General features: G+C 35.3%; 1 protein-coding gene across 1 annotated transcript in view; it reads left to right on the plus strand.

Annotated features, from left to right (window-relative positions):
• The first annotated feature begins 1,221 nt into the window (after positions 1-1,221).
• Positions 1,222-16,499, plus strand: part of LOC149535466 (DNA repair REX1-B protein) — a 77,036-nt gene continuing 61,758 nt past the window's right edge. The window contains exon 1 of the mRNA XM_089804917.1: positions 1,222-1,627. Coding sequence (XP_089661043.1) covers positions 1,473-1,627 — 155 coding nt within the window. The 5' untranslated portion in view covers positions 1,222-1,472. The remainder of the gene's footprint in view (positions 1,628-16,499) is intronic.

Consider the following 16,499-nt stretch of genomic DNA (forward strand, 5'->3'; position numbering starts at 1 on the left):
GAGAAGGAGAACAAGGAGGAGGAGGAGAAGAAAGAGGAGGATGAGGAGTAGGAGGAGGAGGAGAAGGAGAAGTAGGAGAAATAGAAGAAAGGGGAGAAAGAAATGAACGAGAACAATGAGAAAAAGAAGGAGAAGATGCAAGATGAGGAGGGGAAGAGGAAGAAGGAGAAGGGGAGTGAGGAGGAGGAGGAGAAGTAGTAGAAGGAGAATGATAAGAAGAGGAGGAGGAGGAGTGACACAAGGAAAAAGATAAGGAGGAAAAAACACACAAAAGGAGAAGTAGAAGGGGGAGGGGGTAGGGACAAGGAGGAGGAGGAGCAAAAGAAGAATGCAAAGAAGTAGGAAAAAAAAGAAAAATGAGCAGAAAGAGGAAGAGGTAGAGGATCATATGAGGATGAGGCGATAAAGAAGGAGAAGACCAAGAAGGAAAAAGACAAGAAAACTAAGAAAAGAAGAAAAATTCAAAGGAGACAACAAAGGAGATTGCAAAGAATAATTAGTGTAACCATTTTACCTATGTAGTAGAGGTACATATACAAGTATAGACAAGGAACAACTCGATAGTCAAGTATTTATTTGCCAAGTTCAAAGGATCATGCTTACAACAAACATCTGGACAAGCATGACTTGCAAATGGATCACTGGATGAGGTAATATAAACTATTTACAATATTGGATCAAAGCTATCAAATGTATCGATGTATGTTGTAACTTAGATAACTACATGGGAGCACCATGGAATGACAAAGACTCCACAAATAGTACCAATAATACCGACATCCTTAGACACTAAAAGACATTTATACTAATTGTAATGGCTTGAGTAATCACCATACACAAATCTCAGGGGATGACTCTCAAGAAAGCAATGATTGAGATTGGCAACACTAAGAGGCAGAGATTAACATTCACAACTTTTTCTAGAGTGAAGATTGCAGGTGGATTATGTCTCTAGAAAACAATTCCTTTGAAAGGTTCACAAAATTGTGAAGCCACTAATATACGATCCTACAAAAAAAATGAGGAAACAAGAATGGAAAAAGTGTCTCTAGAAATGTATGAGGAAGATGTGGAACTTCATTGTTATTATCATGAGTTCAAATGATTCTTTTTAACTATAGATATCTGAAAAATTAGAATATTTCTCTACTTCACTTTAATAAGTATGCAGAGTGTGAACAACCACAACTTATAATGTAAATCAACCACAACTTATAATGTAAATCAACCAAAACCTTGGAGTGATTGGTGCAACTGCTAGTAATTATTTCCCGTCCCCATTTTTTGTTTTCCTAATTGACCTTCCATTTTATCCAGTTAATAATTTATTTATTTCATGAGGGCGCTCTTTCTTCTTCTCTTACCTTTCCTCCGCTGTTTTTCATCTCTAGGGAATAATGAAGTTTCAGTCCAACTCGTTTTCTCCTGCACACCAGAGATATATAGAAAGAGGTCGGGGCAAAAGTGATTGAATGGAGGAATTGGGCGAAAAGTTTGAGAAAATGCTAACCTGCAGTTCAATGGAAGTTGCCGAGGAGGTTTTAAAACCTGTGGCTGTGGTTGATCTGCTTCGTCGATTTCTCTCCGTGCAGGAGAACAGAGCCGAAATTTATGCACGGTTAAAAAGGTGCAACCCTGTTAGCATTTCATCTCTATTGCTACTGTCAACTCTATAACATTGAATTCTATCAGCTCGGTAACAAATTGCTGAATTTTAGGTAACAGCACATTAGATGTGGCTTCGCTGTCCATGTATTTACTTAGGGCAGGGCTTAATGCTCAGTTTGTCAATTTTCAATTGCAATGCGAATGTTTTCTTTTTGGGGTTTTTTCCTTCCTAATCTTATATTGCGATCTTGCAATCCATGTGATCATCTTGCTCTTAGTTTGATGATGAAATGCCTGGTGAACTGAAACGTTGATAAAAATTAAACGCACAATCCTCCGAAAGCTCTTCATCATCTTATATCTTATTTCAGAAACCAGCAGTTCACGCTTTCCTTTGTCATTGGCTAACCGGGGTTTAAATATTTGTCCCAATGTTTTTTTCCCTTCCTGACCGCAATAAACAATTTTACGGACGGAATTACAAACCTTGGTTGAAATTTCTCTTAAAAGGTTATCAAATCCTAGTTGAATATCGACATGTGTTTTTGGAGTTTAAATTCCTTGTAAAAACTTTTTGGCGCTTAAAGCCTACGAAGGTTTGAAATCAGAATTTTATTAGAATTCTTTGTTTAAAAGTCAGGGACTGTGGAAACTTGGACTCGTCTATAAGATGTCTTATATTGGAGGGGAAAGTTTGCAGATTATTTTCCCAACATTGATTCTAACTAAAGCCTGATTGTTAATTCAAAACCACCAGTAGAACTGCAATCACTACCAGCAGCTTGCGCTGCAGACAGTTGTCAATGGCATCATTTGTGAGATGTTCAGTCTTCACGAATCAGAACAGCTGAAAAAATGCTCGAGCCTATATTTTTTTGTGTTTATGTCGATACATCTTGAATGGTCGCTGGCCCAATAACTGATCACAAGATTTACAATGTGCTACAGAACACGTCATGGCAAATTATGGCAATAACACGCTCAGAAAAGTTCATAGACTGACCATTAAGCAGTCTCTGTTAACCATAGAAAAACATTAGCGCCTACTTTTCAGTTGACTACTTTAACCACCGTAGCAGGTTGACCCCTTTAATTATCGTAGCAGGCTGTCCATTATACTTTCTGTAATATTTGTAGCAAGAGGTTTTGAATATTTATGAAGTCCCCAGTTCTAGAGATTATGTATTTTGAAGAGATAATTATGAGTATTCAATAAAGTATGTTTGCTGTATTCATTAGTGGAGAGGCAAAATTGTGTAGCCTTCCTTGATGTTTTCAGTAATCAGTATAATTGGCACTGTTGGATCATTACATTGGTATCAGAGAAGGCAATCTTGCCAGGCTACCTGGAAGACCTTGTGTATGCAACTGAGCCAAAAGGATCAGAGTGCTTTGGAGAGATAAATGAAGAAATGAGAAGATGAATCACCACAATTCGGGTGTGGAGGTGAAGACAAGGGTAAAACGATGTCAGCAGGACAAGAACCGGGACGCCTCCATGCTAATACGGCAGCAAATGGTACAGATGCAAGGAGAAATGGCAGAACCAAAGGAGCATACAACAGATACTCCTTCAAATGTTGCTTAATATGAACAATTCAATTAATTATATCAGATCTGCACAAAATTACACACAAAGGGTAGCAATTTAAATCAGAATGGATATAAAAATTATAACAGAAGGGTTTGTAGGCTTACAAAACCTTATTTCTTGGTAGAGCCGAGTCAACACAAGAAGAGGAAGAAATGAATCCAATAGCAAAGGATGTTAATGTCAATATGGATGTCTATTCAATACTTGATCTGGACATTGGATGTCAAATCCTTTTTTAACAATTTAATAATGTGAGGGGTGGAGAGGGAGACGACCTGTGCTACAATTCAACAATTATCTCTAGCATAGACTAAGTTGACTCTCTTAACTTTTAATGGATTGAACAAGGTGACTACACGGGCTTGGGTCCAAAAACTAGATACATCTTTGACTCCACCTATGATAGAAGATGAAGCTGTCAAGTTTGCTATATTTCACTTGGATGGCACAACATACAAGTGGTGGCATCATGGGCTAATCACACTAGGACACACCACAATGTTGTGATGTATGCTGATTTGATGTAGACGCTTATAATTAGGTTTGATAGGAAGGATCCTAAGAATCACTTATAGGAGTTGACATGCTTGAGGCAATAGGGTTCTCATTGGAGAACTATATAACAGAGTTTCAATGAGTTTCAGTCATGGTACCAAATATTATGGAGAAGGGGCTTATGTTCTTGTTGATCGAGAGACTATTAGGGTCAATTCTATGCTTGGTTAGGGTTTTTGAGCCTACTTCTATGTAGGATGCAATTCTGAGGGCCTTGAATTTTGAGGATATCACAATCAAGAACAAGCCCTACCCTAGGAAGGCATCATCAAGATCACATGCGAGACCTTTTTGCAACAATGTTTTGCTACTAAAGGCACTTCCTTTTAAGCCAAGCAAAATGGAAGAACCTAAGAACGAGCTTTGAAGGAAGAAGTTGTGCCTCACATGTAGAGAGCCATGCGAGCAAGGACATAGATGCTTGGAAAGGGACAAGTACATTACATTGAGATAGCACCTAATGATGATAGTTTTGATTGATAGTGGGGCAGCTCATAATTTCACTGATGAGGGTTTGGTAGCTAAGTTGGGCTTAAGAATCGAAGGTTTTGAAGGGTTTAATATGATAGTAGCTAATGAGCTCACCACTCCATGCAATTGAAGGATTCAATGGAGTTGAGTCTGGGAGGGCATAAAATGAGAAATAACTTCTATGTAACTAACATTGACTCTCACTTGGCGAGTACATAGAATTAATAAAATTTGGAGATGAAATTTAAATCTGATGGGAAGGAAGTAGTTATTCTTGACCTATCCAGTGGATGACCCATGGTTGCTTTTTCCAAAAGTATAGATAGGGCTTTTCCCAAATACCAAGTAGGCTGGGTAGGTGAATGCTTGATTATTGATACAAGTCCATCCAAAGAAGAGAGGTCCCATCCAAAGTGGATAATCATAGGATTCATAGCAAGGTGTATAACGGAATTCCTTGTAGCCTACCATGTGGTAGAGGCTTTGAACATGTGATTGAGGTTTAGGAAGAAGCAAAAATTGTCATCATCACTATTGCCATCTAAGGTCATGAACACATAAAAAAGCCACATTCTTTTTATTTCCATGCATGCAAATGTAGAGTATCACCAGATTCACTCATAAAATCAGATTGTCTTAAATAACTACCAATCTCTGTAAACCTTTTGCCTCAAATACTTTTGGTTGTAACTTACAGATTACTTCCTAGAAATCACCATAAGGAAAGTACTTGTTTATCCAGTTGATACACCTTCCACTTTTCGTGTGCTGCAATGGATAAGCCATTCTCACTATGCCCCACTTAGTTCTAGGAGCAAAAATCTTCCTACAATCTATGCCATCTTTTTGTGCATACCTTTTGGTTACAAATCATGCTTTGTACTTATTTATGAATCCATTTGCCTTTGCTTCACCCTATTAACCCATGTTCTCCCAATGGGTTTTGCTTTTATGTGGGCATTCTAAAAGATTCTAGGTCTTGTTTTTTATGGTGATACAAACCCACTCCTTGTAGCATCTCTTCATTCTGCTATCTTAGTTGCTTCTGCAAAAGTTGATGGTTTACAAAAATTGTTGACCAAGCATAATTTACTTGTTTTATTTACTTTTACAATCTGGTCTAAAAGTCAATATTGTCATGCTGAATTGTTTCTCAACTAGGTTTATTAACGCAATAACTCTAGAAAACAGATTTGATTTACCCATGTCATATAAGAGTAGTACAAAATATCTATTCCCCCTTTGTGTATAAGGACATCTAAAAAATTCAAAAATATCATAATGAATCAAGTGCAAAATCTGATTAGCCATCCAACTTGATTGATGTGGAAACCTTTGATGATTTTGCTTCCCCATTATCCATGCTTTACAAAGTCATTCTCCTTTCCAAATGTTGGTTGTTTGTGTACATACCTTTCATTCACAAGACCACCTTATCAAAATCATGTTTCATTAATGGTCATCCTAGTTAGTCTTCAGTTTATTAGTTAGTTTCTATTTCCGTCTTTAGTTCACGATTGTTTCTTTTAGAAACATCGCCTTTGTAAATCTATATAAGGAGCTTTCATCTCCTTTGTTTAATACAACTATGACAACATTGATTTACCGTCACATGGTATCAGAGCAGGTTGATGGGATTTCATACAATTTGGTAGATTTTTGAGGAAAATTTGAGCCTCTTTTGTTTTGGAAATTTTTCTAGAAATTTGCTTTTCAATTTTTGGAAATAAAAGTCGTTAGAGGTATTTTATGAAACTTTTGTTGTTTGTCTTCGAGGATTTTTGCTAAAAATCACAAGCTTGGCTAAGGGTTTTTGATCTCATGATTTCTTGGTTGCAACAAAAGTCTTTATTTTTTAGGGTTGCATGTACTCGCATGTACTTGCATGTGCTGGTTTACCATGTGAGTCTCGTGTTTTTTGCCATTAAAAAAATTCTGATGGGTTTTTATAAATTTTCCCTCGAAAATTATCTAATTTTGTAATTCACAAAGTTGCGTGGGATCCCTTGGTGGGTTTATAATTTTTTCTTCAAAAATTATTTGTTGGGTTTTACTGTTTTTCCTCAAAAAAGAAGCTTTGTATTGTTTGGTTTTGATTGATTTTTCACCTCAAAAATCGTGTTCGGTTTTCTCAAATTTTCTCCTAAAAAATTGTCTTTTTGCAATTTGTTTTGGGGCACCATGCTTATTTGCAAAGTTTGGAGAGTTTGCCAACTTTTCCCCAAAACTGCACTAGTTGTTCTTAGTGTTTGTTTCTGTCTCCAAGGAAGGACAACTTCATTATACAACATCAGGTTGGAGTTTTGTGATGATTTTTGTGTTATGCTGATTCTGGGAGGGTTAGTGGCAGACTTACTCATCTCAATGCTAGAGTCAGTGGCACCCTCTTGTCTCATTTTGCAGAGCATTCCAAAGAAGGGGGCATTCTTCAGTATTATTTTTTAGATAATTTTTGGCTTGTTCTTCATTTACATTTTGCAGATCTAGGGAGGGTCTTGACAGTAGCAAAATGTTTTGATGAATTTGTGACCAAAAGATAGTAGTAAGACAATGACCATTAAGGGAGGGTATTAGAATATTATAATGTTTTATTAATGGCCATCTTAGTTAGTCTTTAGTTTATTAGGTAGTTTCTATTTTCATTGTTAGTTCACGATTGTTTATTTTCAAAACATCGTCTTTGTAAATCTATATAAGGAGCTTTCATCTTCGTTTTTTGATACAACTACAACAACATCGATTTACCACAACATACCTAACTATGGAAATCCAAATGCCCATACTAGAGATTACATAACTTTTGAAGATCTACATTCATCATTTTTATGACTACTAAATGTTCCTTACATCTTGATATGTTTTTGAAATGCATTTAAACCAATTTATCATCCTCATAATCCTATGTACTCAGTTTTATATCTGTTTTTAACTGAATTTACTTTCATTACACTATTCTTAATCAGAACTGATAGTCTGATTTCATTGTAGTTGCTAAAGACAACAAATTCTTTTTCTTCATAGGATGACATTGTTAAAACTAGAGCTCAGAAAACAATGAAGATAACCAGCAATAAGAAATGAAGGGAAAGACCCAACCACACAACAAAACTTATAATTTTATTGATAATAGAATTCAAGTGTACAATGCCTATTGCCTAATGCGATATAAATAACTTAAGGAGAGACTCTTCACATTCCAATCAAAGGTCTCTCCATATTCCCAAAATGAGACTTTTTATTACAATTTCAATAACAACTCTTTGAGTTTTCATGCCTTAATGCATGTCGAATGACACATGTCATTACATTTAATATTACAATTTAAACATAAGTGTCTTTTTCAGTTGAATGTAGCAAAAACAGTAATAGCGTTCATATTTCTAGAGAGAGATCTCTATTGTAGCTACCATCTTCAACACTCCCTCTTAGCTAGAGAGAGATCTTTAGTTGAACAATCACACAAGACTGCAATCAAAATGTTGATGATAAAATCTCATCCCATATATCCTATAAGATTCATAAAAACCTGTAATAATCAATCATATTCATGGAATCACTCAACATGAGACCCTGTAACAATTACTCATATTCATAGAATCACTTAACATGAAAACCTGTAACAATTACTTATATTCATGGAATCACTCAACATGAAACCCTATAACAATTACTCTATTCATGGAATCACTCAACGTGAAAACCTGTAACAATTACTCATATTAATGGAATCACTCAACATGAAACTCCGTAACAATTACTCATATTCATGGAATCACTCAACATGAAAAGATTTGCAAGACTTGCAGCTAAGTCTTTATTCATGGACCCTCTCAATGTGAACTATCATGGAATCTCTTAACATGACATCCAACTCCCATCACGGAATCTCTCAACGTGATGACATCATGACTCTCTCAACACGATGTTCAGTATCGCATAGTGAAAGAGTTATCATAGCTGATTCTTACAATTTTATTGTTGATTTCACATGAATAGAAATAGACATAAAAAAACAAGACTTAGTTCCATTTAAGCGTCAAATTCCACAAATATTGCAAGCATTAAAAGCATATATGAAAATGAAGGGGATTCCATAAGCATTCCCTCTTAATTATGAAGCCTCCCTCTGAAGAAAAAGCTCCTTATGAACTTCATATCTGAATGAAGTAATGTATTTTTAATTCAATTCAGTAAACCACATATCCATTTCATGATTCTTGTTGCATCCTACAACCAATAGGGATTAAATTGATCTTTCATAAAGAGATATATAGAGATAAAATTCTGAAAATAAACACTATAAAATACTTATATCTTTCACATGGCCTAAGACCATAATCTCTCCATATTTGCCCTTCGATCCTTCGATGATAATCCATCATCAACACTTCTCCTTACCATAACAACTTCTAAATTGTGAAGACCAAACACTGCTAATATCTGATAAAATCAGACTGATGAATTCAAAGACGACACATAAGAATCTTCGATACTGAAGACAAATGACACCTCCCACTGAAAAATTTGAGAGGTAACAAGAAAGGGTCAGAAAAATGCTAAGTGTGACAGAAAGAAAATAATTAACAAGAGCCTTAAACTTATGCCAACAAAATCTCTGAGCTGTGGTAGTATTGGCTTGACTATAAATCTGCACGCCAATACTGATTAAGTCTGAAAAACTTGACACTAAACACAAAAGCCGTTAAGAGAATAAAAAGAAAATCTGCGATATCTTAACACAAAAAAAATAATGCCACACACATCCTACATTATTCTTTAAGCCGTTATGAAGTTACATGATCTCATGAACAATTGCCATGTAAAACATGAGAGCATAAAAAAATGACGAATAGAAAATGAGCTCTGATAGATGACTCAACAATACTCAACAATATTATGCCACCCAAAAAAAATAGAATCTCAATATGACGTACAAGGAAACGATACTGCTCTACACATGTCCAAGAAAAATTCAAAGGAAGCTTCGATGATACCAAGAGATGGAGAATTTTGTCAAGTAAAAAAAAAACGTTATGGTGAAGATCTAACAATAGCTGGTCAGATTAGAAGCAAGGGAAAACTATGTATATATATACACACACACATACACACACACACACATATATATATATATATATATATATATATATGTTTATGTATATATCTATATATACACATAATACACACACACACACACACACACACACACACACATATATATATGTACACACACACACACACATATATATGTACACACACACACACACACACATATATAAACTGCTCAGAAATACACCACCGAAATTGATCATTAAAACACAAGATTTTTTTTCCAACTATACACACACATACTTATGCTGGTTGAATACACACACATATCACACTAGACAAATACCATGATTCTTGAGTATTAGAAGATTTCCATTAAAAAATAATGAAACTATTGACATAGATATCGTACAACCTCTCAATATTATGAAAACTGAATGGTCGATCAACATAAGACTTTCCATGAGATTGGTTGTTGTATATACAAATGTTCTCTCTGAAGATAAAGCAATACCACCATATGAAAATCAACCAATCATCATAAAAATCGAGGAGACGTGATGGGAAATGGTAGATGGAAATACGGATAACACCATAAACGCAAAACATAAAAGAGTGGATCTCATACAACACCAAATAAAAATAAGTTCTTCAAGCATTGTTAGAGAAAAAACAGAACCAGCAAAATCAAGCCAAATAACTATAGATACAAGGAACTCAAAGAGACTATTTATTCCAGTTATGGAACTTGGCTTTGATACCATGTTAGAACTAGAGCTTAAAAAACAATGAAGATAACTAGCAATAAGAAAAAGATAAAACTGAAATGAAGACACCAAAAATATCCTTGGAAAACCCTTCTAGAATGAAGGGAAAAACCCAGCCACACAATAAAACTTATTAGTTTATTGATAATAGAATTCAAGTGTACAATGCCTATTGCTTAATGCGATATAAATAACTTAAGGAGAGACTCTTCATATTCCAACCGAAGGTCTCTCCAAATTCCCAAAATGAGACTCTTTATTGCAAATACTCTAACAACTCTTTGAGTTTCCATGCCTCTGTATGTCGAATTACACGTCATTACATTTAATATTACAATTTAAACATAAGTGTCTTTTTCAGCTGAACGTAACAATAACGGTAATAGCATTCATATTTCTAGAGATAAAGATTTCTATCGTAGCTACCATCTTCATCAGACATCATACATCATGCATAAAATTCTTAGTATGATTAGAAAGTTCTACTTTCATACTTGATTTACCATTAAGATGTGACTCAGAGGTCATGTGACAATTGTTTTAAAGGGACCGTAGGTTGTAGATAAAATGAACTTCTAGTTAGTTGGTTTAGACTTACATCAACAACTTAGTGCTTTCTTTATGAATATTTACACTTAAATGGTTATAGTTTGTAAGAAAGGAAAATATAGAAGATATGTCATTAAAGCTCATAAAATAAAATTTAATGATATATAATTAAATGCAAAGCTTATTCATGTAGTTATTGATGATTTTGTGTTTAAATTCAAAAACATTAAAAAACATTTTAACTCTAACTTATGCTAAACTGTTTGATGATTTTAGAAGGACCAAAAGAGAACTGCATATTACGATAATAGATAGCTTCTATTATTAGCTATTACTATCTAATGGTTATTTGTTTGTAATCTATTGTAAATATTAAAATGTTTCTAATATTTCGTTAGTTGTTAGTTAACTGTTAGCTAGAACAGAATGTTTTTATTCTTTACGATTGTTCCTAAGGAAATATCGTTTATTCATTTGTATATGTTGATCTATTGATCACTGTTAATGATAAGCAAGTATTTTACCAATTGCTTTGTGATATGGTATCAGAGCCAATACTCAAAAAATCTTTGGTTTGTTTGAAAATTTTCGAATGAAAATTTTTCCTTTTTTTTCTTTCTTTTCTGTGTATCCTTTTTAAGGTTGTGATATGGAAAACCCAAATAAGGTTTTTTCTGGGTGTTGTTCTCTTCATTGCTGGTCGTTTTTTTCCTGTCTGGTTTGTGTGTCTACTATTTCGTTTGAGCATGTGGCATTCTGCTCCTCCATTTTTGTGGCCTCATCTCTGCCAACATGTGTCTATATTGATGACATTCTTGGGCCATGATCTGTAATTTTTTGGGCGGTTCTTTTTTTTGATCTTCGACCCTCTTCATGGTCGTTTTTTGCTCTATTACAGGTGCCTAGGTTTTTTACCAACCTCTATTGTTAATTGGCACCCAGTAATTGCAATATTTTCCTGCAAATTCTGCCATTTTTGAAGCTTTTTTCAGCCCAGGCTGTTTGTTCTAAACCCGAAATTTCTGCATTGGGTCAAATTTGTTTTATAGATTCTTGGTGGATTTTTTGAGAGCTCAATTGGGTCATCGTGCGTTTTTCTGGGTGCCTCAATTTTCAAGCCAACGGATTCAAAATCAAATATTATATTCTTTTGGGTTTTTTGAGCTCTATTCTGGGTACCTCTTCATTTTTTCTGGGTCTTCCAAAATTTTGCCTTGAAGTATGCGTCTTCACAAATTTTCACACTTTTCATTGGAAGACGTGCTATGAAATCTTTGACTAATATTCTGCTCGAGGTAAATAAAAAATTCAATGGTCGGAATTATGACACATGGGAGCAACGAATGCTAACAATCTTTAAATATCAGAATACTGTTCAGATTGTTTTGGGTGTTACACAGTGTTTGATTGCAACCGATCCTGATTAGGATAAATGGGATCAGAATAATCAGGAGGCAGTGATGATTCTCAAATTAACAATAGCCGATGATTAGCTCCCCTAGATTCCATTAGACAATACAACTGTCAAGATATGGGAGCATCTCAAGGAACTTCATGAGACTTTAGACAAAAGCATGGCCTTCTTTCTCAAGAACTCTGTTTGGTATTGTCATGGATGAGCGAAAATCGCTTGAGGAACACTTGAATAAAACTCAGGATATCTATGATCAGTTGCTCGCCATTGGTCACAAGATGGAGGAAGAAGACATTGTGGTAATAACCCTCAAAAGTTTACCCAAGTCCTACGAGCATTTCATCGAGACCCTCAACATCACTTCTACTGGTGTTGATTTGAAGTTCACAAATCTTTGCACACTTTTGCTTCAACAAGATTGGTGGAAACAACAGTTCGGTAGCAGTCCCAACTCCACCTCCATAGAGAAAGCCCTTGCTTCTAAATTCTTTCTGAAGGATAAAGGCAAGTCTCATTCACAACAGTCTTCTGAGTAAAAGTCTTCTGCTCCAACATCAGAAGGCTCCAAGAAAAAAAACATTTAATGCAACTACTGCCACAAATATGGTCACATGAAGGTTGAATGTCGAAAATGTTTAGTTGTCCAAGCTAAGCAATCTGGTTTGCAACCCAAAGTGAACAGGGCAGAGCACACTAAGCAGACATAATCTGCCTTTTAGACCTTCATGGCTAAAAGACCTGTAGATCATGTGAACTCTTCTGCTTGATACGTTGAATCAGGTGCTTCTCGTCATTTCAGCTAGTGCAAAGACTGGTTCACTGACTACCAACCTTTCTCAGATTTAGTTAGTTTTGGTGGAGGGAAAGAGTACACTGTTGTCGGCAAAGGCAAAATTCAAATTCAATTTGTTGGGAGGAATCTCATTTTCTTCAATGTGTACTATCCTCCAAGGATGGAACTCAATCTACTCCTAGTTAGTCAGATGCTGCAACACTCTCCACGGTTGGATATCACCTTTAGTTCACATTAGTGCACCATTACTAATAGGGATACTCAGTGTGCTGTTGCAGTTTTCCTTGAGGATCATGGTCTTTTCAGACTTTTTGATTCTTGTGATTCTCAAGACCTAGCTATGGCTGCTCGACAGTCTTCTGTTAGGTCACTTGGTCATCAATAGTATGGGCACTTAAATGTGCATTATCTCTCAGCTTGCTCGATAGAGCTTGTCCTTGGTTCGCTAGAGATTCAAATTTAGCTTGGAGTTTGTGATGCATGTCAGGCTAGGGAACAACATTGCACACCTTTTCCTGTTGGTGATTCATGACACGCTTCTTAGGTACTTCAGCTTGTTCATGCCGATATTTGTGACCCTATGGCTACTCCTTCTGTTTTGGGTCCAAGTACTTTTTGTTGTTTGTTGATGATTTTAGTAGAAAGATGTGAGTGTATTTCTTTAAAAAGAAATCAGATGTGTTTACTATATTTTAGAAGTTTAAAAAGTAATCTATTATTGTTTCTTTAAAAAGAGTCTGGGAAATCTATTATTGCTTTTAGGACAGATAATGGGGGGTAATTTTGTTCAACTCAATTCTCTAGCGTCTGTGGCTTCATGGTTGCTGGTAAAGAACATTAGGTTCTTAGGTTTGTGAAAGCTCTCTATGGATTGAAGCAAGCCCCTAGGGCATATTACTTGAAAATTGATAAGTACCTCAGTGATCAAGGTTTCTCGAGGAGTTCTTCAGACTCAAATTTGTACATCAAGACTACTGACAATGACTTCATCCTTTTGGTCATTTACATGGATGATTTGATCATCACTGGCAGTTCGACATTTTTGATTCACGAAATCAAACAAAGTTTATGCCAATCTTTGATATGACTGATCGTAGGCTCATTTTGATCTTCTGGTATATTCATTTCTCAGTTCAAATATGCCAAGGCTTTGTTAGACAAATTTTGTATTTGGGATTGCAAACCTGCATCCATATTTGGAAAACTCGTCAAAGCCGAAAACTCTCCAAGGCATGTAAATTAAATTCAGGAAAAATTAGGCCAATTTTTGGCCAAAACTTAGGAACTTAAAAAATTGCTCTAATTTAATAAGAAATGCATTTCTTTTGTAAAATTAAATGAGAAGATGCATCCAATGAGCCAATAAATGAGAACAAAAAAGGAACAAGCTTAGTCTAGATATATTTAAACACAAAGTGGGTACAAACCGGCATTCACGTGAGGAATGTTGATGATAGGAAGCAAAATAGTAAATAATTTGTGTAAAACTAAAAGTAAATACATCATTCCAATTACATCTTCCTCTTCTCAGCTCTTGTAAAAACTAAGGGAGAGGTATCACTATAGAGTCTAGTCCTAGAAGTTTGCACTAGGGATGAGTGTGCCTCCTTGCTCGGTATGTCTGACTTAGTCTATGGCTTGTCCTCCATTTTGGATGTAACTTCGCCTCTAGCTTCTCCCGACACTAGCAATGACTACTCATTCAACTCAACATCATCCAGTATGAGATTAAATCAACCCTCTCTTCAACCCGCCTCTCCAAATCATTGATGTCATCCACCTCAAAAACTCTGCTCAAATCAATAGAAATCAGTTTTCAAGTGTTTGGAAGACTTTCTCCCCTCAACAAAACACACGTGAAGAAATGAGAAATGAAATTAATTTGGGTTGTTATTTGCTTTCAAGAGTTGTTATAAAACTATGATTGAGTTTTTAACAATAACTTGCAGAGTTTTTGACAAAAACTTAGGGAGTACTCAACGAGATTTTGCCAAAAATTTGGCGATTTTTTGGCACGAGTAAAAGTTGTAAAAACTTGCCAAGCTATAAAACTTGGCCAGTTTTTGCAACTCGGAGAGTACTCTACCAGTAGTACATCTATGCTTGCATCTACATCCATGGAGAAAGGTCTGAAGTTATCAACCAAGTCTGATTCTCCTCTAGTTGATGATACGACATACATAAAACTAGTAGGCAACCTCATTTATCTCTCTGCTACTAGACTTGAGATCAACCTCATAGTCAACTACATCTCATGTTTTATGACAGCTCATCATCATTGGATGACAATGAAGTGTGTGCTTTATTATGTGGAGGGCACTGCAAATTATGGACTTATTTACTTTTGGAGTTATAATCCTAAACTTAGTGGGTTCACAGATTCAGATTGGATAGGCTTTGTTGACAATAAAAAGTCAACTTCTGGATATGTGTTCAGTTTGGGCGCTGATGCCGTCACATGGACCAGTAAGAAGTAGCTGACAATTTCTCTCTCCTCTATAGAGGTTGGATACAAAGGGAGAGTTAAGGCATGTTGTAAAGATGTCAGGCTTCGTCAGATGCTTGGGGATGTGCAGATGTCACTAGCATAACCAACCACTTTGTTTGTTGATAACGAAGGCATTACCAAGTTAGCACGGAATCTAGTCTTCCATGAATGAACCGAGCATATGGATGTTCACTGTGACTACTTATGATAGCTGGTTGAAGACGAAACAATAGACTTGTAGTATATTCCTACAACAGATTAGAGTGCACACATTCTCACCAAACCTCTTGGTCTAGATAAGTTTGTCAATTTCAGAGCACAACTTGTAGTGGATATACTAACCATTAAGGGAGGGTATTGCGATAATAGATAGCTTCTTTTATTATCTATTATTATTTAATGGTTATCTATTTGTAATCTATTGCAAATAATAAAATGTTTCTAATATTTAGTTAGTCATTAGTTAACTGTTCACTAGAATAAAAAGTTTCTATTCTTTACGATCGTTTCCTAAGGAAACATTGTTTATCCATTTGTATGTATTAATCTATTGATCACTGTTAATAATAAGCAAGTATTTTACCAATTACTTTGTAATAGTGCAAAAAGGGGTTGTGTAACATCCTCTTTTTCGGTCCTTAGCTAACAACTAGCAAATCAATAAAATGTAGTTACTAATTCACATTCATGGAGAGGCATTTGTAGTAGTTATTAAACATGTCCATATGAAAGAGATTAATGATTACATAACTAATGATTGATGGCATAATCAGATAAAACTAAATTGGGAATTTTTAGTATGCAATACCTTGAATTTTCGAAACTGAAATCCATTTAGGAAAACATTTGCAAAACCCTCGGTTAGCCCACATATACCGCTTAGGGTACAATAGTTATGCCATTGTATCTTACTAACCAGTGCCATTTAGGGCAACAAAACCACTATAACAACCTTCTTTTTCCCATTTTAAATTATGATCATTAATTGTAAATAAAAGATACTTCCATATTTATATTCACATGAAGGAAGGTCAATTATAACCATCATCAAGTAAGCCTATCTCATGCATGCAGTTACATTTCATGTTCAATTGAAAAGTCAACTGATTTCTAAGCATTGAAGGAAATAATTGATTAAACAATATTAACAATATCTTCAATTTGAATTTACAATATCATAAAAATAAAATACTCGTTAGTGGAAGATATTT

This window comes from Cupressus sempervirens, chromosome 10 (assembly GCF_028749045.1).
Source record: "Cupressus sempervirens isolate cs-2001-9-10 chromosome 10, ASM2874904v1, whole genome shotgun sequence".
In the NCBI taxonomy this organism is placed as follows: Eukaryota; Viridiplantae; Streptophyta; class Pinopsida; order Cupressales; family Cupressaceae; genus Cupressus; species Cupressus sempervirens.